At 43.6% G+C, this 27,730-nt stretch overlaps 1 protein-coding gene across 1 annotated transcript in view; it reads left to right on the top strand.

Annotated features, from left to right (window-relative positions):
- The first annotated feature begins 7,629 nt into the window (after positions 1-7,629).
- The window catches only part of LOC133048919 (S-methyl-5'-thioadenosine phosphorylase-like), a 45,212-nt gene continuing 25,111 nt past the window's right edge, over positions 7,630-27,730 (top strand). Inside the window, exons 1-4 of the mRNA XM_061132858.1 lie at positions 7,630-10,797; positions 22,342-22,428; positions 23,576-23,634; positions 27,087-27,254. Coding sequence (XP_060988841.1) covers positions 10,201-10,797; positions 22,342-22,428; positions 23,576-23,634; positions 27,087-27,254 — 911 coding nt within the window. The 5' untranslated portion in view covers positions 7,630-10,200. The remainder of the gene's footprint in view (positions 10,798-22,341; positions 22,429-23,575; positions 23,635-27,086; positions 27,255-27,730) is intronic.

The following is a 27,730-nucleotide window of genomic DNA, read 5'->3' as shown; positions in this document are numbered from 1 at the left end:
GCATCTTTTTATTTCATGGCCACAGTCACCATCTGCAGTGATTTTGGAGCCCCCCCAAAATAAAGTCTGCCACTGTTTCCACTGTTTCTCCATCTATTTGCCATGAAGTGATGGGACCAGATGCCATGATCTTTGTTTTCTGAATGTTGAGCTTTAAGCCAACTTTTTCACTCTCCTCTTTCACTTTCATCAAGAGACTCTTTAGTTCTTCTTCACTTTATGCTATAAGGTTGGTGTCATCTGCATATCTGAATTTATTGATATTTCTCACAGCAATCTTGATTCCAGCGTGTGCTTCATCCAGCCCATCGTTTCTCACAATGTACTCTGCATATAAGTTAAATAAGCACAGTGACAACATACAGCCTTGACGTACTCCTTTTCCTACCATATTCAGATCATAGTCTCGGAGATCATGGTATTTGAAAAAGATTAGTTTCATCTACCAGACTAGGGCAAAAGCTGGGCTCTGTCTTTAGACCATGTTGCAGAGGTGGCTCACAGCAGCATCTAAAATTCACAGTAACATTAAGATTAAAGAACTTCATGGGAACATGTAGGAACTACAACCCTGGTGGCCACAAGAAGTGGTGTCACCTTTGTAGGCCTTCCTCAGAATGCACTGCTGTCTGCCTTGAGTCCTGCTGAGGCTTTCCCCAGTCCCGCAAACCCCACTGGTGTGGACTCGTTGACCCCGGAAACATTCACCACCAGATGTACATGCTGAAGGCTGGTGTGATTTTTGGTGCTTGTCTGATACTTGCGGGGAGGCAGATGTACTTCTAGGCACAGAGTCTGCACCTGAGCACAGAGGGCTCTCCGTGTCCTCCCCAGGATAGACTATGATATTGGATAAAGAAAGTCAAGTCCTTCACTGCAACTCCACTGACCCCACTCTTTGAAGGCAAACATCTATGTCTCATTCATTCAACTGTTGTCTTCCTCCAAGTATTTATAGCAACAGACCCCCTAAAAGCAGAGAAGAACTGAAAAGCAGAGAACCCTGCACAGAACAGATTCTCTACATTTGTTCAGTGAATATTAGATGTAACTCAGAAGTCGAAACTTGGTTTCTCAGACAAGAGCATTGCCCATTGGCAGAGTATCTGTCCTCTCCCTGGCCCAGGACACCATGACCAGCCTCTCCCCTTGTAGGGTAGTGAGTTTTATGTATAAACTTAGCCGGGCTATGGAGCCCAGTTGTTTGGTGCAATACCAGTCTAGATGTTCAGGGAGAGGCATTTTTTTCACATATGATCCACATTCAGATGAGTAGCCTGGAAAAAAAAAAACAGATTATCCTATACTTTGGCCACCTGATGCGAAGAACTGACTCATTGGAAAAGACCCTGATGCTGGGAAAGATTGAAGGCAGGAGGAGAAGGGGGTGACAGAGGATAAGATGGTTGGATGGCATCACTGATGTGATGGACATGAGTTTGAGTAGGCTCCGGGAGTTGGTGATGGACGGGGAGGCCTGGCGTGCTGCAGTCCATGGGGTTGCAAAGAGTCAGACATGACTGAGCAACTGAACTGAATGGATGGTGGTGCTGGTGCTGGTGGTGTAGGCATTAAGTTGGGTCTGACTCTTTTGCGATCCCAAGGGCTGTAGTCTGCCAGGCTTCTTTCTCCATGGGATTCTCCAGACAAGAATATGGGGGTGGGTTGCCATTTCCTCCTCCAGGGGATCTTCCCAATCTAGGGATTGAACCCAAATCTCCTGCATTGCAGGTGAATTATTAACCCCTGAGCCACTCAGGAAGCCCCTACCATGGATGGGCCTCATCCAATTATTTGATGGCCTTAGGAGAGAAAAACTGAGTTACACTGAGGAAGAAGAAATTCTCCCTCCAGACTGTTGACTCATACCTGTAACATCAATCTACCCTGGGTCTCTAGCCTACTGCCTCCTGGCACAGTTCTCTTGCTACAAACCAATTGATGCTTTTACAGAAACTAAGAGTGTGAGCCTAGGATTAGTTCACCCCTCTCATGATTACCCTGGTGGCTCAGTGGTAAAGAATGCACCTGCCATTGCAGGAGATGTGGGTTCCTTCTTTGGGTCAGGAAGATCCCCCGGAAAAGAAAATGGCAATACACTCCAGTATTCTTGCCTGGGAAATCCCATGGACAGAGGAGCCTGGTGGGCTACAGTCCATGGGGTTGCAAGATTGGACATGACTTAGCGACTATACCACCACCCCATGATTAGCTTCCCCTCTCCCGTCCCTGACCCAAAAGAGAAGTGCGTAAGAGATGCTTCATAAATGTTTCCCATCGCTCCGGACTTTGATCCCAGCATAGTTGCTTCTGCGCTGCTGACCTTCCAATGGTTAGCCAGGAAAACACTGGGTTTATTTGTATCTATCACCTCAATTTAAGACAGGTGCCTTTCCCCCCGGAAAATCACAGATTATCTGAAGATGAGAGGTTGTCTTTATAGTAAGAGTGCCTTTTAGATAGCGAAACCCCTCTGCTAGAAATACTTTGCTGCTTCTCCATAGCTGTTGTTTTGTACCATCCCCCTCCCCCACTGAAATGTATGCATTCCTTTTAGCCCTTTCCAGATGTCCTAAAATATGATTTTATCTCACTATCAATTCTGAGGGGACCATCTATTGATCCTTAAAGGAGCTGTCAAACTCGATTGAGTTCTCCTCTTAAAATCCTGGACTTGCAGCATACCTTTAAAAATAAAAATAACATAGAGGTGACTAGAAGATTGATCACTCCTCCATAACAAGATTAGAAGTCATGGTTTTCACAGAATGGAATTGATTTACTAATAAAATCATATAGTAAAAGCCAATGATATTCCATGGCCCTGTTGTGTGTCCAGTCACTTCTCCTGATAAAACGTTTGCTTTATCTTCCACGTGAAAATGCAATTAGATCACATAGAATCTCCTACTTATAACACTGTAATGCTCTGCATGCTCTACAGAAGAGAGTCAGAACTTCTTAGTGTATATAATACAAAGATCAAAGACATAAATGCCATGGACAGGAGGTTGATGATCATGCTGAAGGAGGAGAGACCTGGAGCGGACTGGGCGGTACACAAGTCACCCATGTCACTGCCCTGGAACTTCAACAGTGTTGCCAGATCCTCTAGATTTTCTGGAAAGCCCGGAATCCCTATTTTCCCATGTAAAACATGCTAAATTTTAAATGTCCCTGATTTAAGGAAAATACTGAATGAGCCAAACAAAACCAATCTAATTTCAAATTCAGACCACAGGGCCCTCTTTGCAAGGCTGGACTCTGACGTCTGCTGCCTGTAGGACATCACCCCTCAGTCACCCCTTAAGCCCACACCCTGTGCTCAGGTCACGTTCTGAGAAAGGCAGCTCTGTAAAAGCCCTGCCTTCAGTCCCATGTTCACAAGCCCCTTCTTGCCTGCGAGCACAGAAGTCATATTTCTCTCATATTTCACGATTCAGCTCAAGGGCCTTTCCTCAAGACACCCTTTGACCCTGACTCAGACCATATTCACCATACTGTCCTTTGTACTCTTCTCTCCAAACTCCATATATCTTCTCCCTTACATCTGTAATTTATTACTCTTTTTTATTTATCTGACTCCTCCTAAGAGACTCTAAACTCCCCAAAGACAGGAGCAGTATTTTATCAATTTCTCTCTCAATGCAGGGCCTGGTACCTCACCATCATCACTAGCACATATAGTATTTAACTGTGTTCCTTGGGCCTTGCAAGTATTAAATTGAACTTTCACACCGGACTAGTAATATCCTCCTCATTTGACAGATGAGGAAACTGAAGCACAGAGTGCACGAAGATTCAACACCAAATAGTCTGGAATTGGAGATCATGCTTCTAGATTAGTGTCTAGAAGCATGGTCTAGATGTTAGACCGCGTTAGACTATATGGAGCAGCATTATTCTTTGGAAATAAAATTATATCTAAGGGTCATTTTCTAATACAGGATCACTCTTTAGTACTTCTAATCCTTTTCTAATGTATCTTTCAGTTGCTAATCAAACAGAAAAGCTGAAAGACTATTTTGTCAAGAAGGCAAAACTTCACTAAAATCATGTTTAAAGAATCTAAACCTACCCAAGTTTCTGAATTCATCTGCCCTTGATTCAGCCTCGGTGAAAAGCAGAGAGTAGCTTGACCTAGTGATAACCCCATTAGGGAGTTTCATTTGGTGCAAACAGCAATTTAAGCAAATATGCCCTTCTGTTTTTTCTGGTGCTCTTTGTTATTACAGTAAAATCCAAGTTGAGTTTCATGTGGGAAATCAAAGAGCCAGAGAAAGGGACTTTTCATTATATGCAGAAACGCAATGAAATGCTTTGTATTCCCATTCAAGCAGTTATTATTTTTCTGCACAGCTAAGGAAAGGAAAATCTAAAAAGAAACTAAGCGCTAGACTGGCCTCTGCTCTTTTACCCAGATGGAAGTTTCACAGGCCTGTGTGAGTTTCAGGGTAAGAGCTGTCAGTCTCAAAAACCAGTAGGTCTGCATTTTCCTTTGCAGCTCAAGTACTCAAACTATAGACGCTGTTACTGTTTTTAATCTGATTATAAATGTCCAACTAAAGCAGTTAAATGTTTAGAAAAGCTGAAGACCTGATAATATGTAAGAGACTTTGAGGTACTCTGTTGACACTCAAATAATGTAGCCAAGGACAACGTAGGAAGTCATTTAGTGCTATTAATCAGTAATCTAAAAGTATTGTGTCTGTGTGCAAGTGTCTTTCTCTTGGCTAACATCTGTGAAACGATCACTGAAAAATCTGATAAGGGAACATTGTTGAAGTACACAGGAAAATCCAAATGATTGCCATCAATTACAGCTCACCTTTTGTAAGGCTCAAACTTGACATTTTAAAACATTTTTGTTATCACCTTGCTTCAAAATGAACAATGTACTCATGGTTAAAATTCTACGTTCCTTTAATCTAGTATTTGTGACATAGAAGGTCTAAATCTTTAGTTAGTATTTTTACTTTGGCAATATTTAAAATAAAGTTTTCATACCCTCTGTATCCTTTTTTCCCCAAAAATATTGCTCGATATTCCTGACCCAAGAAAAGTGCTGCCATCTGCTGGCCAAGGATATACATAACTCCACTTGAACAGTTTTGAGATTTTTGAGGAAAGAACTCTGAAAAAAAAAAAAGGAGCCTTGTTCTATACAAGCAATGGAAGCTGAGGACAGATGTTCAATCTTTAAATTATCACGCTCTCTTTCTCACATGAAGCTAATATGACTGAAGCGTTAGACAATGTTAACTTGCAGGGTTAAAAGCGACAACAAAAAAGCTAATGTTTGCTGCCCCCTGCTGTTCAAATTCCTCAGCGTTTCTGAACTTGGATTCTCGCTGAAACCAAACATAATTAACGCATTCGTTCCTCTATTCATTCACTCATACAGCCGTTCACTCAGCTTTTCATTAAATGAAAGAACATAAGCCATCCTACGCACCTACAAGCCATGCTGTCTGCAGGCGACTGAGACACAGAACTGACCAACGTGACAAGGAGAGAACAAAGAAGAATTTCAAGGCAAAATTACATGAACTGTTTTTACACGTTCCCTAGAACCCATCAAAGACTGAAGGCAGGAGGAGAAGCGGACGACAGAGGATGAGGTGGCTGGATGACATCACCGACTCGATGGACACGAGTTTGAGTCGACTCCAGGAGTTGGTGATGGACAGGGAGGCCTGGCGTGCTGCAGTCCATGGGGTCACAAAGAGTCAGACACGACTGAGCGACTGAACTGAACTGAGAACCCATCTGATCAGTTGTACAAAATCTGTGATGCCTGGGCTTAGTAATAATATGAGGACGAGAAAGAGAGAATGGAAGGGGAGGCCGGGTGAGGAGCACGAGAAGGAGAAGCAGAGTGTAGGTAGGCACCGTGAACATGACGAAATCCAGTCATGACAACTTGCTGCATCCTCTTTAGTCCATTACAAGCATAAAACGTTTTAGTAAGGAGCTAGATGAGTTTAACACAAGTATGTTCCTTTTGGAACAAGTTTTCTGTCTAATGTTTTCACTTTCTCCAGGAAGACCAGGAAATGTGCTCCGCTCTGTCCTTTCATAGTAGCCAGTGGCAGTCTCTACCCTCACCCTCACCACAATGTATTATAAAATCTGGCTTCTCTTTCTGACTCCTCTCACCAGATGGCAGTTCCTTAAGGGCTGAGAGTGGATAAAGTCACACATCTTTCTCTCTTCAGCTCTTAGCTTAAGGCCCAGCACACGGTGGGAAGGATAATACAGTCGTTAAGAATTTAGACTTTAAAAAAAAAAAAAAGAATTTAGACTTTGCAGTGAGATCGAGGACTGAATCCCACTTACCTAGTTATATAAATTTGAGAAGCCTTCTTAAATGTCCTGAGCCTCATGTGATAACTGGCATAATAACACGTACCCTTGTGCCTTCTCTAACATCACATTCCACCTAGAATTTTATTATCTTAGTTTGTTTTAATCTCTGTAAAATTCCTAGATCCCTAGGAAAGGTAACATTTAAAACTGCAACTGGACATTTAAAATTTATCAGGAGTGATAGATTTGATGGACTTTTAGATGGCGGCTGGGGGTGAGAGAAAGAAGACTGAAGGCCCAAACAGACAAGGAAGCTTTTGAAAAAGGTAAATAAGCGTAAAAAGAGGGATGAGGGTGAGATAGCTTTTCTCAGTTTCCTCATCTCTAAGATGGGGATTATAACAGCATCCAAGGTGGGTGTAAGGATTACATGAAGAATTTGTAGTTTTCAAGAAATATTAGCTGTTCTTATTGTTGTTCATAAAGATTCGCAGAAGACAAACATGACCCCATTCTCAGTTTACTTTTTATATTATTTCCAGACAGCACATGGATTTAGCAGGGAAACAAGGAAGCGTTATGAGTTATTTCCTATATTTTAATTTTTATCCACTGCCCACAGGGGTGCCTCATGTTTTCAAAGCAGAATGAAGAGAAGCAGCCACAGGTTGCTATTACAAAAATACCACATACTGGGGGGTTTAAACCGGAAACATATTTCACAGTTCGGGAGGCTGGCAAGTCTAAGGTCAAAGTTCTGACAGATTTGGTGTCCAGTAAGGGTCTGCTTTCTAGTTCATAGGTGACTGTTCTCTTATGGGGCAGAAAAGGTAAGGAAGCTCTCTGGGGTCTCTTTTATAAGAGAATGAATTCCATTCATGAGATACCCCCTCATGACCTAATCATCTCCCAAAGGTCTCACCTCTTAATACCATCACATGGGGAGGGGTTAGGATTTCAACATACAAATTTTGGAAGGACACAAACATTCAGCACATAACATTTGTCATAGCTCAGATACTGACTTACTGAACAGAGCATATTACATTGCAACTGTATGTTAAAATATAGTTGAGCACTTAAAACATCCTGGTCCTTTTTCTTCCAGAGCACAGAAATGCCCATGTCTCTTTCTCTTTTCTTTCTATTTTTTTTTTTTTTTTTTTTGAGAATTCGTGATGCCTATGTTTCACAATAAGAAGGAGATACAGAGAACAATTTACATAGATACTCTATGGCACATATTTTTATTTTCAAGCATTTTCATGTAATGTCACTTTTATCTTGTCTAAAATGTATTTATTTTTAAAGTAGGTCCTTTTTAGTTATCTATTTTAAATACAGTAGAGTGCACTTGTCAATCCCAAACTCCCACTCTCTCCCACCCTTCCCCCCTGGTAACCATAAGTTCTTTCTCTAAGTCTGTTCCCTGTCTCTTTATAATAAGATTGAATACTCTTTGCTTCACCAGGGGAGGTGAATAGGCTTTAGGAATTCATCTTGATATTCCTTTTCTTATAATAGAAACAACAATAACTACCTCAGAGGATGTGAGGATTTTGGAATTCCAGGATGGATAGCCATTCTGTTAACCAGAATACATTCCTCATGTTGCAGCACTGCTCTAGGGAGAGTGGTCAAGATTTTCCTTCAATAAATCCAAATAATACATAACAATTCACCTTTGGTGGGATCTCCAGAAATGAAAGGACAGACACAACTTGAAATGAACATGGAAGAAGAGATAAGATGATTGAATGGAAGCTATTTCTAGGTATTTTAGGGTGAAATGAACTCATGGTAGAAATAAGTAATGGAAAAAACTAAAGAAGTAGAAATTGATTGGATGAAATAAGACAATTAAATAGGGGGATCTCCAACTATCTGGAGCACACCAAGTTCAAAATAGCTGGTCAAAACTGACCCTTATTATCTCATTTCAAACCATGTGATTCCTCCCTCAATCAAAGATACAAATTACTTGTTATTGCTGGACACTCCATTTTTATTTTTATTTTTTTTTTGGACACTCCATTTTTATTAAATATGGGATTGCTGGGGCTTCCCTAGTGGCTCAGCAGTAAAAGAATCTGCCTGCAATGCAGGAGACTCGGGTTCAATCCCTGAGTAGGGAAAATCCCCTGGAGGAGGAAATGGCAACACTCTCCAGTAATCTTGCCTGGGAAATCCTATGGACAGAGAAGCCTGGTGGGCTACACTCCATGTGGTTGCAAAAGAGACAGATACTACTTAGCAACTAAACCACTGAAATATATATATAGTACCTTAATCAGAAGTGTTGCAAGGTGGCCTGGGTACTTTTTTAGACCTGTCTTCAGAAAGACAAGTTACAGATAAATAGAGGGAATTTACAGGGCAAGAACAGCAGGGCAAGATAAGGTTATAGACACCTTATCCTGTTCCAGATTCTCTATACCAATCATAAAGGGAGAGACCACTGACTACCAGAAATTTTGGCCTACCTTGATTCTGGGGCTTGTTAAGAAAAAAAATTATCCAAACTTGGAAATAAGCCAAAAAGATTACTATCATACTATTATATGCCTGCCTATCAAAAAATTGTCTGACAAGTCAGCCCAAAGGTCATCTGCTTCTGGGAGGGGAGAAGTTCATTCAATTAGATATTATCTATGTTTTTCCCCTACGAGTAGGGGGCTATCAGCAACAGGACAAGTTCTCCACAGCTGAACCAGCTTTCCATCTGTTTTTGCATAGCTTCAAACTAAGGATAATTTTTACAATCTTAAGTGATTGGGAAAATATCTAAAGAATATTTTGTCACAGGTGAAAAGTATATGAAATTCAAATTCAAGTGTCCATAAGGTTGTACTGGAATACAGCCAGGCTCATTCAACTAGATATTGTCTGTGTTTTTTAACTTCACACACAAGGTTTGCAGACCTCTTACCTAAGGGCTGTAACTGTGTTTTGTTTCTTATTGATAAGGGTTCAAAGTCTGGTGGTAGCTCTCTTACATCAAAGCACCTAAGTTGGTCAAGATCCCCTAACTGTGAAGCACCATATAAGCCAAGGTCTCTGTGTCCCTGCAACGGTTCCCCTCTGAATAGTGAGCTATCAACAGGACAGCCAGCAGACAAGCTCCTAGGAAACCACATTCAGGAGGAACTCCCAGCCTCCTGCCTTTTCAAAGGAGCACTCCAGTCTTCCACTTGGCCATTTCATTTTGTAATTTAAAAGAAACAGAAGAAAACTTTACATTGCAAGAAAATTTAAATCTTGAGCAAATAGTGAGTGATAATTTTTACTGTTTTAAGTAAACAGGATATGGGAAGCACCCAGTGATGTCTGAATGAAATTATACTTGTGTGGGGTTTCAGCGTTTTACTGCTGTAGGGAAAAAAGGAAGTTCACTCCTCCACAGCCATTCTCCCACCCCCAAAGAGTAAAATCTTTGCAACATTTCTGTCTATCAGAACATCACTGTCACCCCGCATCTTGTTGAAGAGAATTCAATCCATCCAGGGAGTTTAAATTGGATTGTCCCAATGGAGGGCTGGTGCAACGTGGCGGAGTCGGGGAGCGGCGGGGGAGGGGTGTGCCCAACTAGTGTTGAGTGATGAAAACAGAAATCCGGATTCTGAACCTAGTTGAATCAGACTTTGATCGGGGTGGTTAGGGTTGAAGTTGGCCCTGGCCCTGTGGACCCAGGCTGGAAGTTAAGGGACGTTTTATCCCCTGGAAAACCTGCCCCAGAGCCAGAGTCTGTAGGTCAGAAAGGTTATCATTATCCAGCAGCACGTTACTCTGTTGATTTTCTTTCTGTCATCCCAGAGTCTTGGGCCAACCCCACCCCTGCTCTGTCTCCAAAGACTTAACAGAAAGGAGCAAACCCCCGGTTGCGTCGCGGGGATGAGACGAGTCAACCGCACCCCGCCCCGCATTCGCAGCTGGAGGCAGCCTCAGCCAAGAGCCTGTCCCCTCATCGCCACGATTCTCCCTCCCCCCGAGAACTTCTGGAACAAGATGGGCCTGGCTCTACAGATGAGGCCGAGCTTGCCGCGGATACGAGACGGAGCCAGAAGCGCTGCTCTTCCTTATCGGGTTCTTGCGAAAGTTAACCGAGCCAATGAAAGTGCAAAGCACAATCTGGAACAGCATAAGCTGTCAATCAACGGTCCCCATATCACTATCGTGAACCCGTTAGCTACAACTCGGCGGGGAGGGGGGGGGCGGGAAATCAACGTAGAACCGAAAAGGCCTGCAAAAGAGGCGGGAGGCGGGCATCTGGAGTTGAGGGGGGCGGGGGAGAGCCCACGCCAGCAGCCAATCCAGCTGTCCCCGGGAGGAAGAGGAGGAGCCACCGCCGACCCCGGGACCTCCCTGCTCAGTCCCGCGCCGCGCGTCTGCACCCGCGCCGCTCCTCGGTTCACCGCCTCCATCCCGAGCGTGGCCGCCGCTCCTTCCTCGCCAGACATGTCCTCATGTGCCACTCCCGCTGCCGTGAAGGTGAGATTGGTCGTCCTGGCCGCTGCGAGCCTCCCTCACCTGTTCGCTCTCTCTCCCGTCCGGGAGACAGCGCCAGCTCCGCTGGGCCGAGCGCCCAGCTGGTGCGCCCCCGGCGCGGCGGGGAGGGTCTGCGGCTGTTAAGCCCGGGGCGGCGAGCGAGGGACCGGAAACCATTGCAGAGTTTGCCATTGCCCTGCCGTTGGTCTCAGCTGCTCACGCAGGGCGAAGGCATGCCCTTCGGAGAGGGGCCGCAAAGGTCCCGCAAGTACCTTGCTAGGCAGATGGGTCAGGCTGGGGCTGGGTGTGCCACGTGGGTGGGCACCTACAACCCCTGAGGGTCTCCTCCAGCCCTGAGCCCGGCCCGATTTAAACGCTTCCGCTCTGACTTGGCCCTCTGCCCGCGGCCCACGTGGGAAAACTGCCTGCTTGCTCTTTTGCAAGCTTCCGGCTTTTTGTTTGTGTTCTAAACGTAGGCCTTCTCTGCTTTGGGGACTCTTGAGAGTTTCTTACAACACCGAGATGGAGTTTAGGAGTACTGGGCCGCTCCCTCTTTGGAGGCCTCTGGCTTTAAACTGTTTTGTTGTTTAGTCGCTAAGTCGTGTGGGACTCTTTGGGACCCCATGGACCACCATAGCCCACCAGGCTCCTCTGTCCGTGGGATTTCCCAGGCAAGGATACTGGAGTGGGTTGCCATTTCCTTCTCCATGGGATCTTCCCGACCCAGGGATCAAACCCCCGACTCCTGCTTGGCAGAGAATTCTTACACCATTGAACCACCAAGGAAGCCCAAACTGCTTTGTGGGCAACCTTGAAAGGTGAAGATCAGTTTCCTTGTACCCTTGGTTCTCAGGGGTCTCCGTATAAGGGATCATTGTGCTGTGGGAGCTTTGACCAGAGGAAGGCCCTAGTTCCGAGGTTTGCAAGGAGTTTCCCTGGGGCTTTTAAGCACTTTTTCCTCTTGGTCCTGGGTGGGGAAAGAATATTGAATTACAGTCCACAGAAGTAAATTAATGACCAAAGTTAACATCGCTTTCAGGCCTGACCAGCTAAGAGGTCAGTTAACTTGTCTGGCTTTAGACATTCTTGGCTGATGAGATAGGAAGGTCCATGATTCCACGTTTTGTGGAATCGGTTTTCAGTTACCCCTGGAGAAAGCAAATCTGTGGTGAGTGTGTACTCAGCCAGAGTGATTACCTTAGTAGGCCCTTGGAGCTATCAGACACTAGATGAAAAGGGGGTGGGGTGGGCAGAGTTGCAGTCACACTTAAGATACTAAATTCCTTTTTCCATTTTGAAAAGAATCTTGCATTAAACAAGTATTTGTAGACTGCCTCTTCCTTATCAATCATAGAGAACAAAGCAGAATTTTTATGATGCTCTTTTTCATTTCAGTAAATTGGGAACCTTACTGTTGGGTTTGCTGGGACATTAGAATTGTATTGTCTTTTAGCACATGGCTGAAACTTATTCAGTGGTAGCGCTTCCAAGTGAGGGAGCTGAGATTAATTTTGATTATCTTTTTTCCAAAAATTAAATTAGGTTGCAGCTTTCAGTGGGCAAGCAAGGAACTATTGCCTTTCTCTTACAGGAATACACTCAGAGTGATGTTAAAAATAGAGAGGGGTGATATTTAAAACAGTCTCACTTTAACCTTGTTTGGCATTCTCCCTAGCACACAGTTTCCCTGTAAAATTAGTGCAGTACATTTAAGTGCAGAATGGGCACTGTGATTAGAATTCCCATATAAATATTGAATGATGTATATTTGTTCTTAGCCAGCTGCTGAATATAAAATTAATAGGTACAAATAGTGCTGGGCCTGCCTGCTGCTTTTTCTTTGATGTCAGAACAGGTGAAAACTTCGCTGTTGCAATTCCTTCATTCCTACACCATTTCTACCAGACTGTTGAGGCACCATCCTATATAAAGAACATGAGATGCTAATGTCCTGAGCAAAATAAGCTAATGAAAACTGTATCCTAGCCCCAGATCATCAAATGTAGAGCTAGAGTGTTCCTTAAGACCATATAACCACACATACCTCTTTTTTTCAGAGGCCCAGAAAGATCACCTAAAGAGTCCAGAATTACACAGTTGGACCTAGACAGTGATTGAACTGGCGTAGACATTCCACCAGTTAGATGCTGTGAGCCATTTCTGAACTCTGACACGTGTGGTCCCTGTGCCCTGTTTTACTCTGTTGAGAAAGGCCATGCAGCTCTAAGGAAGAGGGGGTATAAAGTATGTCCATAAGCAAGCAGCCTCCCAAGTGCCTCTGGACACTCTCCCACGGAATTAATAGCAGCCATTGTCTAAGAGGACCTCAGAGATACCATATCCTACAGCACCAGGCATGGGCAGGTGGCACGCTTAACCACACAGAGGGTTTGAACCAGTCTTTGCCATTCTGAGGGGCTCCTTTAATGGGCCATGGCTCCCTTAGGCAGCTACCCAGCTTTTACTCTGAGAGATTAAAAATCAGTCTTGTTTACATGATTGCTATGACAAGGAGGGGATGTGGTTCCATCATAGTTGGGTAGTGGGCTGTAAACAAAATGGTATTAAGGGGGATGATGGGCAAGTTATGAAGTGTAGACTGTGGAGAACAGGCCTTTGAAGCTCTCCTTTTTGCTGGCTGAGTGTGGACTTTCACACTGAAAAGTCCTTGAGTGTCCTTAAAAAACTGGTGGACAACCCACAAACCCCAACTGGAAACCAAATGACAGTGAGCCTTTGTTTTTTGCCTAGAGACCCAGGGACAGGACGGTTCCTCCCTTAGTAGAACTGTCCTGAGCACTGCTGGACATAAACATATCTGGGTCCCTTCTCCCCATGAAATGTGGTAGCACTCCTCCCAGTCACAGTGACAGCCAGAAATGTCCCGGTGGGTTCCCAGGCACCTCCCAGGAGAGCCTCGATACTTGGTTGGGGACCCCTGAGGCAGAGACCGCCTGGTGAGGAGACGACACGGCCAGGGTTGTGTTCTGAGTAGCAGAGACAGAGATAAGGGGCTTGTTGTTGTTGCTTTAAGGAAGGCTTTTTTTATTTTACTTTTGCTGGAGGTGAGAAGGTGTATAGAAACAGTGACAGATATAAATCCATTATTTCCTTTGATTCTCATAGTTGTACGAATTAAGGAACGACCAGGCTTACCTGGTGGCTAAGAATCTGCCTGCAATGCAGGAGACCCAGGTTCAGTCTCTGAGTTGGGAAGATCCCCTGGAGAAGGGAATGGCAACCCACTCCGGTAGCCTTGCCTGGAAAATTCCATGGACAAAGGAGCATGGCGGGCTATAGTCCATGGTGTCACAAAGAGTCGGACATGACTGAGTGACTAACACTTTGACCCATTAGAATAATACCTTGACTTTGCAAACAGAGGTGGATTAAATTAAAACCGTGTTGTTCTGAATCTGCAGTTATTTTGGATTAGCGCCCACCCCGAGACCTCAGTTAATGTTAATTACTTGTTCAAAGACCCATTCTCCAAAAATAGTCAAATTCTGCTCACTGTCACTAATCATCAAAGAAATCCAAATCAAAACCATAATGAGATCACGTCATACCTGTCAAAATGGCTATCATCAAAAAGTTGACAGGACTTCCCTGGTGGCCCAGTGGTTAAGGACCTGCCTGCCAGTGCAGGGGACATGGGTTCAATCCCTGGTTTGGGAAGATTCCACATGTGCAGCAGCTGAGCGCCTGCACCACAACTGCTGAGCCTTCATACCTAGAGCCCATGCTCCCCAGCAAGAGAAGCTACTGCAGTGAAAGCCCAGGGGCCACAGGGAAAAGTCGTAGCCCCTGCTCACTGCAACTAGAGCAAAGCCCACATGCATCAATGAAGACTCACACAGCCAAAAATAAATAAAGGGTCTACAAATAACATGTTGATGGGAGCAACCTAAGTGCTCATCAACAGATGAATGGATAAAGAAGGGGTGTGTGTATATGTATATATATGCACAGTAGAATATTAGCCATAAAAAAGAATGAAATTCTGCCATTTGCAACAGTGTTGATGGACCTAAAAAGTATTAGGCTTAGTGAAATCACTCAGAGAAAGACAAATACTCTTTATCACTTGTATGTGGAATCTATGAACAAATGTCTATAACAAAAAAACAGACCCAGAGAACAAGCTCGTGGTTACCAGTGGGGAGAAGGAAGGGGGTGGGGTAAGAAAAGGGTATAGAATTAAGAGATACAGACTACTATGTATAAAATTTAAAACCAACAAGGATATACAACACAGGAAAATATAGCCAGTATTTTGTAATAAGTTTGAATGATACTCTGTATCATTACAAAAATTGAATCACTTAGCTGGAACTCCAACACTTTGGTCACCTGATGTAAACAGCCGACTCATTGGAAAAGACCCTGATACTGGAAAAGACTGAACACAAAAGGAAAGGGAGGAGGCAAAGGATGAGATGGTTAGATAGTATCACCAACTCAGTGGACATGAATCTGAGCAAACTTCAGGCAATAGTGAAGGACAGGAAAGCCTGGAGTGCTGGAGTCCGTGAGGTCGCAAGGAGTCAGGCATGACTTAGCGACTGGACAACAACAATGCTATACACCTGAAACTAATATTGTAGAATAACTGTACTTCACAAATTTTTTAAATGGTCAAATTCTGAGGGATTAGGAGTTAGAACTTCAGCATATGGATTTGTAAGACACAGTGGCATTCATAAGCATCACCTACTAGGGTGGCTTACAGAGAAGGGCCTCCTGTCAGAGATGGAGCTGCTGGCTCTCACCCTGGACCATGTAGCAGGTTCTGGACAGGCTCCCAGACTGAGACATTTGGCCACACTCCCCGTACAGCTGACCTTCCAAGATTTTGCAAGACTCTGGCTAGAAGGCCCCCCAGCGAGGTCAGCCCATTAAAAGGAGGACTTTTGTCTGCTGTACTTTCAGACCTGTCAGTGGTGACCAAAGCTGAAGGACTGCAGTGCTCAGAGCAGGGGTTGCCGCCAGCTGGAGCTTTGGCTCTTCCCTCATCATGGGCTTGAAGAACTCAGAGGCAGCCCATCTCCCTGGCAGGGGCTAGTCTTACTTGCTCAGGGTTATGGTATTTTTGAGAGTGCCTTCATGGAGTTCTAGTTTCCTCCATGTAACATTTCCAGGCTTCAAAGTGGTGATGAGTGGTTGTTGAAACCAAGTGCTGCTTCTGCTGCTAAGTCGCGTCGTGTCTGACTCTGTGCGACCCCATAGATGGCAGCCCACCAGGCTCCCCCGTCCCTGGGATTCTCCAGGCAAGAACACTGGAGTGGGTTGCCATTTCCTTCTCCAATGCATGAAAGTAAAAAGTGAAAGTGAAGTTGTTCAGTCGTGTCTGACTCTTAGCGACCCCATGGACTGCAGCCTGCCAGGCTCCTCCGTCCACGGGATTTTCCAGGCATGAGTACTGGAGTGGGTCACCATTGCCCTCTCCGTGAAACCAAGTGAGGTATATGAAATCAGTTGCCGGTACCAGGGCAAGTGCACAGAGAGTAGGGGTTAGCATGAACCCTTCTGGCATCATTGGCAGTAACCATTCTTGCCAGGTAAGCCAACATTTAGATAGAGTGCTTTCACAGTCTCAGAAGAAGTCAAGCCCTCTCTTCTTTTTGAAGAGTCTGACTTGGTCTACAAGTGGAAAAAAATGTGGGCAGAATCAACTTAATGTTAAAATCTAGCAGTGGCCTTAAATGACCAGGGGATTCTTATTTCTGAACTTTATCTTGTGTAGTGAAGAAGTCCTGGCTGGGCAGAATTGGCCCAGAAATTCCATCTCAGACCTTGAAAGCTTCTCCTGAGCATTCTAGGTTGCTTGGATGCGTGCAGTACCATGAAGACCTGATAAATATGCATGAGGTCGTGGATGGGCTGCCCCTTCCATTCTGAGGTGGTTCGCTCAGGTGCCCAGAGTTGCATTTCCATGCTTGTTCTGTGACTGTGGTCCAGAACTTGAACCGAGCATCAGTTTCTTCCTAAAATGAAGACAAGTTTCTAATTGTTACTGTTGTTCAGTGGCAGTCGTGTCCACCTCTTTGCAACCCCAGGGACTGCAGCACACCAGGCTTCCGTGTCCCTTACCATCTCCCAGAGTTTGCCCAAGTTCGTGTTCATTGCATCAGTTCTAACAGGGTAGGGTGTTATTATGGATTCCAGGCTATATTGGGAGGTAATACATCATAGTGGTTGAGTATGAAAACCTGGGTTCCTAGTCCAGCTTTGCTGTTTATAATTTGCTCTTTGGAAAAATTTCTTAATTTTTGTGTTTCTCTTTCCTCTTTTGTAAAGTGGGTATTAACATTACAGGGCCGATTTTACAGGATGACTGTGGCAAGTAAATGAAGTAAGGCCACTGAAGTACTTAGCACAGTGCCTATGGTGTGTAAATGAGAAGACGCAGTTCCTTTATCAAGGCGGATACTGCGTTGACCATTTGAATTTAGAGACTGGACGGGAATGACAAACACCCTCTCCCAACAACACAAGAGAAGACTCTACACATGGACCACCAGATGGTCAACACTGAAGTCAGATTGATTATATTCTTTGCAGCCAAAGATGGAGAAGTGCTATACAGTCAGCAAAAAACAAGATGGGGAGCTGACTGTGGCTCAGATCATGAACTCCTTCTTGCCAAATTCAGACCGTAATTGAAGAAAGTAGGGAAAACCACTAGACTATTCAGGTGTGACGTAAATCAAATCCCTTACGATTATACAGCAGAAGTGACAAATAGATTCAAGGGATTAGATCTGATAGACAGAGTGCCTGAAGAACTATGGATGGAGGCTTATGACATTGTACAGGAGGCAGGGATCAAGACCATCCCCAAGAAAAAGAAATGCAAAAAGGCAAAATGGCTGCCTGAGGAGGCCTTACAAATAGCTGTGACAAGAAGAGAAGCAAAAGGCAAAGGAGAAAAGGAAAGATATTCCCATTTGAATGCAGAGTTCCAAAGAATAGCAAGGAGAGATAAGAAAGCCTTCCTCAGGGATCAATGCAAAGAAATAGAGGAAAACAATAGAATGGGAAAGATAGAGATTTCTTCAAGAAAATGAGAGATACCAAGGGAACATTTCATGCAAAGATGGGCGCAATAAAGGACAGAAATGGTATGGACCTAACAGAAGCAGAAGATATTAAGAAGAGGTGGCAAGAATATACAGAAGAACTGTACAAAAAAGATCTTCATGACCCAGATAACCACGATGGTGTGATCACTCACCTAGAGCCAGACATCCTGGAATGTGAAGTCAAGTGGGCCTTAAGAAGCATCACTATGAACAAAGCTAGTGGAGGTGATGGAATTCCAGTTGAGCTATTTCAAATACTAAAAGATGATGCTGTGAAAGTGCTGCACTCAATATGCTAGCAAATTTGGAAAACTTGGCAGTGGCCACAGGACTGGAAGAGGTCAGTTTTCATTCCAATCCCAAAGAAAGGCAATGCCAAAGAATGCTCAAACTACTGCACAATTACACTCATCTCACACGCTAGCAAAGTAATACTAAAAACTCTCCAAGCCAGGCTTCAACAGTATGTGAACTGTGAACTTCCAGATGTTCAAGCTGGATTTAGAAAAGGCAGAGGAACCAGAGATCAGATTGCCAACATCCCCTGGGTCTTTGAAAAAGCAAGAGAGTTCCAGAAAAACATCTACTTTTGTTTTATTGACTATGCCAAAGCCTTTGACTGTGTGGATCACAACAAACTGTAGAAAATCCTGAAAGAGACAGGAATACCAGACCACCTGACCGGCCTCTTGAGAAATCTATATGCAGGTCAAGAAGCAACAGTTAGAACTGGACATGGAACAACAGACTGGTTCCAAATCAGGAAGGGAGTACATCAAGGTTGTATATCGTCACCCTGCTTATTTAACTTATAAGCAGAGTACATCATGAGAAATGCTGGGCTGGATGAAGCACAAGCTGGAATCAAGATTGCTGGGAGAAATATCAATAACCTCAGATACACAGATGACACCACCCTAATGGCAGAAAGCAAAGAAGAACTAAAGAGCCTCTTGATGAAAGTGAAAGAGGAGATTGAAAAAGTTGGCTTCAAGCTCAACATTCAGAAAACTAAGATTGTGGTATCTGGTCCCATCACTTCATGGCAAAGAGCTGGGGAAACAGTGCAGACTTTAATTTTGGGGGCTCCAAAATCACTACAGATGGTGACTGCAGCCATGAAATTAAAAGACGCATACTCCTTGGAAGGAAAGTTATGACCAACCTAGACACCATATTAAAAAGCAGAGACATTTACCAACAAAGGTCCATCTAGTCAAAACCATGTTTTTTTCAGTAGTCATGTTTGGATGTCAGAGTTGGACTATAAAGAATGCTGAATGCAGAAGAATTGATGCTTTTGAACTGTGGTATTGGAGAAGACTCTTGAGAGTCCTTTGAACTGCAAGGATATCCAACCAGTCAATACTAAAGGAAATCAGTCCTGAATATTCATTGGAAGGACTAATGCTTAAGCTGACACTCCAATACTTTGGCCACCTGATGCGATTTGAAAAGACCCTGATGTTGGGAAAAGTGAAGGCAGGAGAAGGGGGTGACAGAGGATGAGATGGTTGGATGGCATCACTGACTCGATGGACAGGAGTTTGAGTAAACTCCGGGAGTTGGTGATGGACAGGGAAGCCTGGCATGCTGCGGTCCATGGGGTCATAAAGAGTCGGAGCGGACATGACTGGACTGAACTGAACTGGGGAATGACAGAATTATGCCACTGGTGCTTGGGAGTTTCATCGCTTAGTTGTACTTTACCGTGCAACCAGCAGGTGGCGACTTTGCCACATCTTTTCACTGCGGGTCTCCCTATGCAGCAAGAAAAAGGTGAGTGATTGAATTCCCTGGTTTGGCTCAGTTGCTAATGGGTTTTCATAAACCACTGAAGCCATTTTGACTGGACAGGCTCTCCTACAGATAATTCCAGTACTAGAGACCATATTCTGGCCTTTCTGAGTTGTAACAGCCCTTGTTTTCACACCCAGTACTAAAATAAATTAAAAGACGTTTGCTCCTTGGAAGGAAAGCTGTGACCAACCTAGACAGTGTATTAAAAAGCAAAGACATCACTTTGCTGACAAAGGTCTGTAAAGTCAAAGCTACAGCTTCTCCAGTAGTCATGTACAGATATGACAGCCCATAAAAGACTGAGCTTCAAAGAACTGATGCTTTCAAATTATGCTGGAGAAGACTTGAGAGTCCCTTAGACTGCAAGGAGATCAAACCAATCCATCCTAAAGGAAATCACTGGAAGGACTGACCCTGACGCTCCAGTACTTTGGCCACCTGATGTGAGGAGCCGACTCGTTGGAAAACACCCTGATGCTGGGAAAGATTGAGGGCAGGAGGAGAAAGGGGTGGCAGAGGATGAGATGGTTGGATGGCATTATCAAGTCAATGGACATGAATTTGAGCAAACTCCAGGAGACAGTGGAGTACAGAGGAGCCTGGTGTGCTGTATAGTTCATGGTGTTACAAATATTTGGACACGACTTTGCAATCGAACAACAACTAAATCTTGCTCACCAGGGCTGAGTTAATAGCTATCTAGTGCATGGTCACTATGCAGCCAGAGTGGTATGGGCGGAAGCTTGGGGCAGCTGAGGGTGGGCTCCAGGACACTGAACTTTAGAAAGACCCTAACTGGCCTTATTCAATGCTATGGTGCTGGGCTAGCTTGCCTAAACAGAGAGTGGTTTCACAGCCAAGTCAGGTTTGTTTTGTCTATACGAGTGTGAGTCCATCGTTAAATCCAGAATGGGAGATGCCTTGGCCCAAAGAAACAGCCAAGTCAAGGTGGTAGTATTTTTTTAAAAATTAAAAAGAAACCCAAAAAACCACGAAGTTTCCATCCGTAGCAGAATCCCGAAAAGTAGGCTGAGAGTGATTTCAGAGTCATCAACTGAATTTAGCGGTCTAGGTGATGACATGGGCTGGACAGTTCATTACATCCCCTACCCATCCCAGCTATGATCTGTGATGCTTTGGCAGTACATAAAATGATAAAATGGAGATGCCAGCTGGAGGAAGGGTTAGGATTTCATAAAACAGTGTGATTTTAAAATTTTCTACTGAACTGGAATGATTTAAACCTACTGACTTAAGTGAATGAACACTTCCATTGATTTGAAAACTGCGATACTGTACTGGTTAGTCTTTACCTATGATTAACACAGCAGAAAATGTTGAATTGCTCTACGATATTTAACCTGTTGTGGTTTCAACAATGTGCCACAAGGTGGCAGCAACCTCAAGAACTGGTTTAGCCACCTGATGTGGGAGTGCTTGCAAAGTACTGTCATATAATCTGATTTTGTAAAAATTTTAAAGCTCTTTGTAAAAATCTTACTCAATTGTGCTTTTTCTTACTGTGCAGATGTCTTTTTCTAGGAAATAGAGCTAGTGAGGTAAATGCTTTCCCACATATTAGTATAAATCAACTTGTGTAACCCTATCTGAAAATTACTTAATTTGGATATTCAGTTAATTCTTAACTTTGAAAATTTTTTTCTCAAGGAGCTTTCTTTCACTGAATAGAAATTTTACTCAAGTGGCAATAGATTTAAAGCTGTTCATTGAAAAAAATGCTCAGGTGACTTTTCATTAGGTTTCTAGCAATGAGTCATCTCTGTAGCTTATTGCTGACAATTTAATATTTTTCCTTTAGGAAGTATCAGCCCAGGGAAACCTTGCTAATGATTTTAGCTATTTAATTTTTAGTTTACAGTTAATCAGTTATCTTTGTAATTGTTATTGTTCATGTGTCTTAATCATCAAATTAGATTAACTCTAGAGGGTAATATCAGGTTTTTTTAATTCAGATTAATCCCTGAGGATAAGCACAATAAAGTTAATCTCTGGAAAACGCAATATAACACTTAAAAGTAATTTCTGACTACAGCCTTTGAATTACTTATATTTCCATATATATGAATGATAGTTGGATTTCATAAATATACATGAGGCTAACTTTAAGTGCTTTTCCATATTCCTCTGTGACCCCTTACAGCTCTGATTTTAGTGGCATAGGAAAGAAAATCTCTCATTTCTTTACAAGTGGGGTAATGAGAAATCCTTACCACATAGAAATACTGTTTTCTATCCTAGTTGTCTTTTGAACATTTATTCCATTACTCATTCGATAAAGATAATAAAATTGGTTAGAAACTACTTTCTCCAACCATATTTACTTATCTTTATGTTTGGTTTTATAACTTAAACTAGTTAAAGTACTTTTCTATGCTAATTTGTTATTCAGATAGTCAGCAAAAATGTGATTTAGTCCAAAAAGGTGACTCATGCTTTAGTTATTTCTCGAATACAGAAGGCTTTCGAATATTTGTTGAATAAATGACGGCTTTTCAGTAATGCTCAGATTTTTAAAAATAATTTAGGGCTTAGCAGGAATGGAGAAGAGCATATAAGTATGGATAAATTAATTTGCTTAAAATAATGAATTTGTTTCTACTGAAAATGATCAAATGTGGTATTTTTTTTTTGTCTCCTTTAGATTGGAGTAATTGGTGGAACAGGCCTAGATGATCCAGAAATCTTAGAGGGAAGAACTGAAAAATATGTGGATACTCCATTTGGCAAGGTATCCAGTTTGTGGAGACATACTAGCTTTTTTCTTTTTCCTTGCTAGCTTGATTTTTTTAAGTTACAAAAAAATTTTAATTGCTTTTGTCTTGGCAGCACAGGGCTGCCTGCCCCAGGCGGAGAGGGGCCAGGAGTTCTGCCAACTGAGAAGGTGTCCCTAAGGATGTCTAGTACTTGACTACCAAGAACATGGCTTTTAAATACGTACAAATAATTTCTTAATTATATCCCTAGAAGCCAGATGCTCATTTCACACACAGGAACTGTACCCTCTAGATCTGTGCATTCAAATCAGCTTCTAATTTGGGGCCTGTCTGTCATGCCACAGTCTTTAACAAACAGGAGGAAATATCAAATGGTCTTTTCTTAGTAAACCCTGGCTCAAGGGGAGGCTTTCGGGGGGACTGAGAACACAACTGCAGAACTGAATTGGAAGTAAAGCATTCCTCCTTGTCTATTAAGAGGAGGCGGTTTAGTTTTCCCAGACCATGCGTCATCCAGCCAAGGGGAGGGTGTCTGTCTTCTCCTAATTCCATAGAGGTACTTCCAAACATGTGGTTCCTGTGATCCTCCTACAAAGATCCCTGCATCTGGTAATCCCAACCCAAATCCTCCTTTTCAGCCAGGTCCTTAGATTTGATCTCTCATCCTCCCAAGTCCTGCTGTCAGCTCGCTGACATGTTTTCTTAACCTCCTAGGTTCTCAGACCTTTATCTGAGACCTAGTTAACACAGCGAATGGTTCCAGTACTAAGTTCATAAACTCCCTGAGAGTGGCCGCCTACTCTTTTTGCATTTCACTCTCACACCTGTTCTTGAACCTGCCAAATACCCTTGACACATCTGTGTATGATCAGTCTGGCATCAGAGTCCCCAGCGGTGCTTGCTACAAATAGATCTTACTAAGTGTTACCTACCCACGCACCCTTCTCAGTCTTACATGTCTCCGTGCTGGTAGACAGCTCAGTAAGTACTGAGTGATTAAGTTGAACCATCAAATCTAGACTCTTATGTCTTTAAAGTATATCTTCAGACCTCAAGTTTCTATGAATCCTACTGCAGTCGAACAATTGACATGGCAGCTTTTTTTGGTTGTTCTATGTATATTCAAATCACTGACTTGTAACCATTTTTCATTATGTGCAGCCTTCTGATGCCTTAGTTTTGGGGAAGATAAAGAATGTTGATTGCGTCCTCCTTGCAAGGTAAGGTATTTCAGTCTTTTGAATGTTACTACTAAAGGACAGTTTAACTTAAATTCTGAAAAGAGTATTGATGCAGTTATGAGTTTTTAATGTGTTGGTGGAACCATAGTATCAGTCCTCTTTATTGCTTATGGTTTGGGGGTAGGTTTTACTGACTTTGGAGATTAAAGATCTTGCTCATGTCCCCTTCAGTTCAGTCGCTCAGTCACGTCTACTCTTTGCGACCCCATGAATCGCAGCACGCCAGGCCTCCCTGTCCATCACCAACTCCCGGAGTCCACTCAAACTCATGTCCATCGAGTCGGTAATGCCATCCAGCCATCTCATCCTCTGTTGTCCCCTTCTCCTTCTGCCCCCAATCCCTCCCAGTATCAGGGTCTTTTCCAATGAGTCAACTCTTCACATGAGGTGGCCAAAGTATTAGAGTTTCAGCTTCAGCATCAGTCCTTCCAATGAATATTCAGGACTGATCTCCTTTAGGATGGACTGGTTGGATCTCCTTGCAGTCCAAGGGACTCTCAAGAGTCTTCTCCAACACCACAGTTCAAAAGCATCAATTTTTCGGCATTCAGCTTTCTTCACAGTTCAACTCTCACATCCATACATGACCACTGGAAAAACTATAGCCTTGACCAGACGGACCTTTGTTGGCAAAGTAATGTCTCTGCTTTTTAATATGCTATCTAGGTTGGACATAACTTTCCTTCCAAGGAGTAAGCGTCTTTTAATTTCATGGCTGCAGTCATCATCCACAGTGATTTTGGAGCCCCAAAAATAAAGTCAGCCACTTAGGTTGGGAAAATGCTTAGAAGAATCTAATGACTGATGGCGATGATTTGACTAAACTTGAAGCTCTGCTTTCAGTTCTAGCAGCAAGAGGAAATGTTTTCTTCTGTTCTTTTTTGTCTTTTATCAAGATCAAGAAAAACTGTTTTATTCGTGACCCCTTGTTTAATAATAGTTCTGGATTTTGGGGAGGGGGTTTCAGGTCCCTGAAGTTGAGTTCTCTATGGTGTCTATACCTTTGTTCCCTTGACAAGGTTCATGCTCTTCTGTAAAGAAAGGAGCAACTAATTTTTCACAGTTAGAAATTAGTGAGACTGCATATATTAGCTTTCTATTGCTGCATAACAAATGACCACAGATTTAGCAGCCTAAAACAGCATACATTATCCCACAGTTTCCAAGTAACCAGAGTGTGGCCACAGCTCATTTGTTTCCTCTTCAGGGTCACACAAGGTCACATGGGTATATTTAAGTGCTTGTTCTTATCTGGAGCTCCAGGTCCATGTTCAAGCTCACATAGTAATTGGCAGAACTCAGTTCCTCAGGGTTGAAGGACTAAGGCTGTCACTCCTAGAGGCTGTCCATGTTCCCTGTGTTGTGGCTGTCCCCATGGCCATTTCAGGAGACAGCAGCTTGCTTCTGCAAAGCCAGTGGGAGGTCTCTAGTGCATGCTGGAAGGAGGGGCCTGATCATGGGAGTGACTTCCAGCCCCTGTGTGCCGTGTTCTGTTGGTTAGACGCATCTCGGGTCCACCCGCAGTCGAGAAGGAAGGAATTATTCAGAGTATGAAAATGAAGAGCGCCCTAAGGTCTGTGCCACACTGCAATTTTGAAACAGAAGTGGCTTTGCTGAAACCAGTAAAGCTAAACTTTAGTTTTAGATGGTCACACAGGGTTGACTTCAGGCAACCTTCTTGTTAATCTGTGGTCATTGCTGGAGAAACACTTCATTTCTTCCAGACTCTTAAGAGAAGGTGGTTGGTGTGGTAGCCCCATGGTGAAGGTTTTATACTCCTACCAGCTGAGTTGAAGTGTGTTGGATTGTGAACCACTCTATGTAGTGGTTCATAACTCCTTTTGATGTTTTAGAAAACAGAAAATTTTCTATTGAGAAAACAGGATTTCTATTGAAAATCTAATCAGAGATTTAGAGACCAGCCTTAGAAAAATGCATGTAGTCCACTCTCATTGGAGATTTTAGTTACCCACAGTCAGCCGTGGTCCAAAAATATTAAATGGAAAATCTAGAAATAATTCATAAGTTTTAATTTCTGTGCCATCCTGCTCTGTCTGCTTGGACCAGGAATCACCCACTGGGTGGATGGGTGTGGGTGGATGAGAGAGAGGGGGTGGGGGGAAAGAATGTGTGAGTACTCAGTTTTTTGTCCAATGAATGAACTACTCACATGGCAAGTCCAGTTCTAGGTACCAGCAGAGAAGGCAGATAAGGGCCTCACCCTCTCAGCACTGATGCTAGTGGAAAGATGGGTGTTGAGAAGGAAATACATAGTCTGAGTGCCAGGAAGAAAAATAAGGTCGGGGCAGTGATTTGCTGTAGATGCCGTGGTCATGGAAAGTACGCCTCTGGGGAGGTGGCGTGGGGGCCAAGCCTGAGCGGGAGTGAGTACAGTTGAGCGGCCAGGCCGGGAGAGGCAGGGCGGGAGAAGGCGAGGGCGGAAGCGGCCATTTGCGGGCTGGGCCCAGATGACCTGAGCGCCATGGTAAGGTGTTTGGATTTTGTGTGAAGTGTGACAGGAAATCTTTAGCGGCTGTATGAAGTTTGCTGGGGCTGCCACGGTAAGAAGCCACAGGCTGAGTGAAACGGGAATTTCTTTCCTCACAGTTCTGGTGGCCAGAGGTCCAAGACGAAAAGGATCAGTAGGGTTGGTTCCTTCTGAGGTTAGGAGGGAAGGGTCTGTTCCAGGGCCCTCTCTTTGGGTTGCAGAGGACTGTCTTCTCCCGGAATCTTCACATGTTCCTCTCTGTGTGTGTCTGTCCAGATTTCCTTTTATAGGAACACCATTTGTGTTGGATTAGGACCCACCCTAATGGGTGGGTAACTTAATTACCTCATTAAAGAGCCTGTCTCCAAATACAGTCATGTGCTGACATACCGGGGGTTAGGACTTCAGCCCAAGAATTTGGAGGGGACATGATTCAGCCCATAACAGTGGTGACCATACCTGCTGATGTCAAACAACTGGGAAATCTAGTATTTTAAATGTTTCAAAATTTAAATTGATTTGGGTGATCGGGCAGAAAAGAAGAGAGAGATTAAACTGGAAACTTGAGTTTCTATTTCTGTCTGTGTGTTCTTGAGCAACTCTTGTTTTCTGTGTAGGGGAGACCAGATGCCTCGGATTCTGGGGTATTGGTGCCCCACAGGATAGACGTGGCATGTCTTCCCGGGGAGTGAATTCTAAGTTAGCTGTTACCTACTCTCGATAGGAAAGTCAATATGGAGAGTAAAATGAGTCAGCACTTTAAAACCAAATAGTTTATACTTCAAGTAGGCCGGTAATTGCCTGACCTGTTTGCGTTCTTCCTCTGCCAAGGAAAGCCGTTTGGTGGAGAGGGCTGGAAGGCACTGCTGTAAATGAGTTTTCTTTCCCAGGAGTGTTAAAATGCCCTGCTCACTCCTCTAACATGTTTACCCTCTGTCCTCAGGCATGGGAGGCAACATACCATCATGCCTTCGAAAGTCAACTATCAGGCGAACATCTGGGCTCTGAAGGAGGAGGGTTGTACCCATGTCATAGTGACCACAGCTTGCGGTTCCTTGAAGGAAGAGATTCAGCCTGGTGACATCATCATCATTGATCAGTTCATTGACAGGTGAGCAGTCACCGAAATGCTTCGGGCTCCTGTAAGATCATTCCCAGCCCCGATGGATCGTGTGGGGACTTGGGGGAAAGGTGGCACAGGCCTACAGAAACAGAATAATCCTCGTGAACTCTCAAGTTCCTAATTCCCAGCTTCAACATTTATCAGTTTGTAACTTTAAAAGATAAGAATTCTTTAAAAAATAGATTACTTCATATTTCTTTAGAATTAGGTGTCTAGGCAATATTTTTTTCCCTGTTGTCTCACAAACTTTTTGTAGTTGATTTGTTCAAATGAAGATCCAAAGAAGCCTGGTTTTGTTTTTCTTTTGTCCTATAGTCTTCCCCCCATGCTAGATTTTACTGATTGCATCCTCAAGTGTCATTTAGTGTCTTCCTCTGTCCCCTGCATTTACCTTGTGCTTAATTCTGGAGGCCTGATAAAAACCAGGTTCAAATTCGTGGCAAGAATCTTTCTGCATCATATCA

Source organism: Dama dama, chromosome 29, assembly GCF_033118175.1.
Source record: "Dama dama isolate Ldn47 chromosome 29, ASM3311817v1, whole genome shotgun sequence".
Taxonomy (NCBI): Eukaryota; Metazoa; Chordata; class Mammalia; order Artiodactyla; family Cervidae; genus Dama; species Dama dama.
The sequence above is the reverse complement of the archived record's forward strand: the minus strand, read 5'-3'. Positions and strand labels throughout refer to the sequence as shown.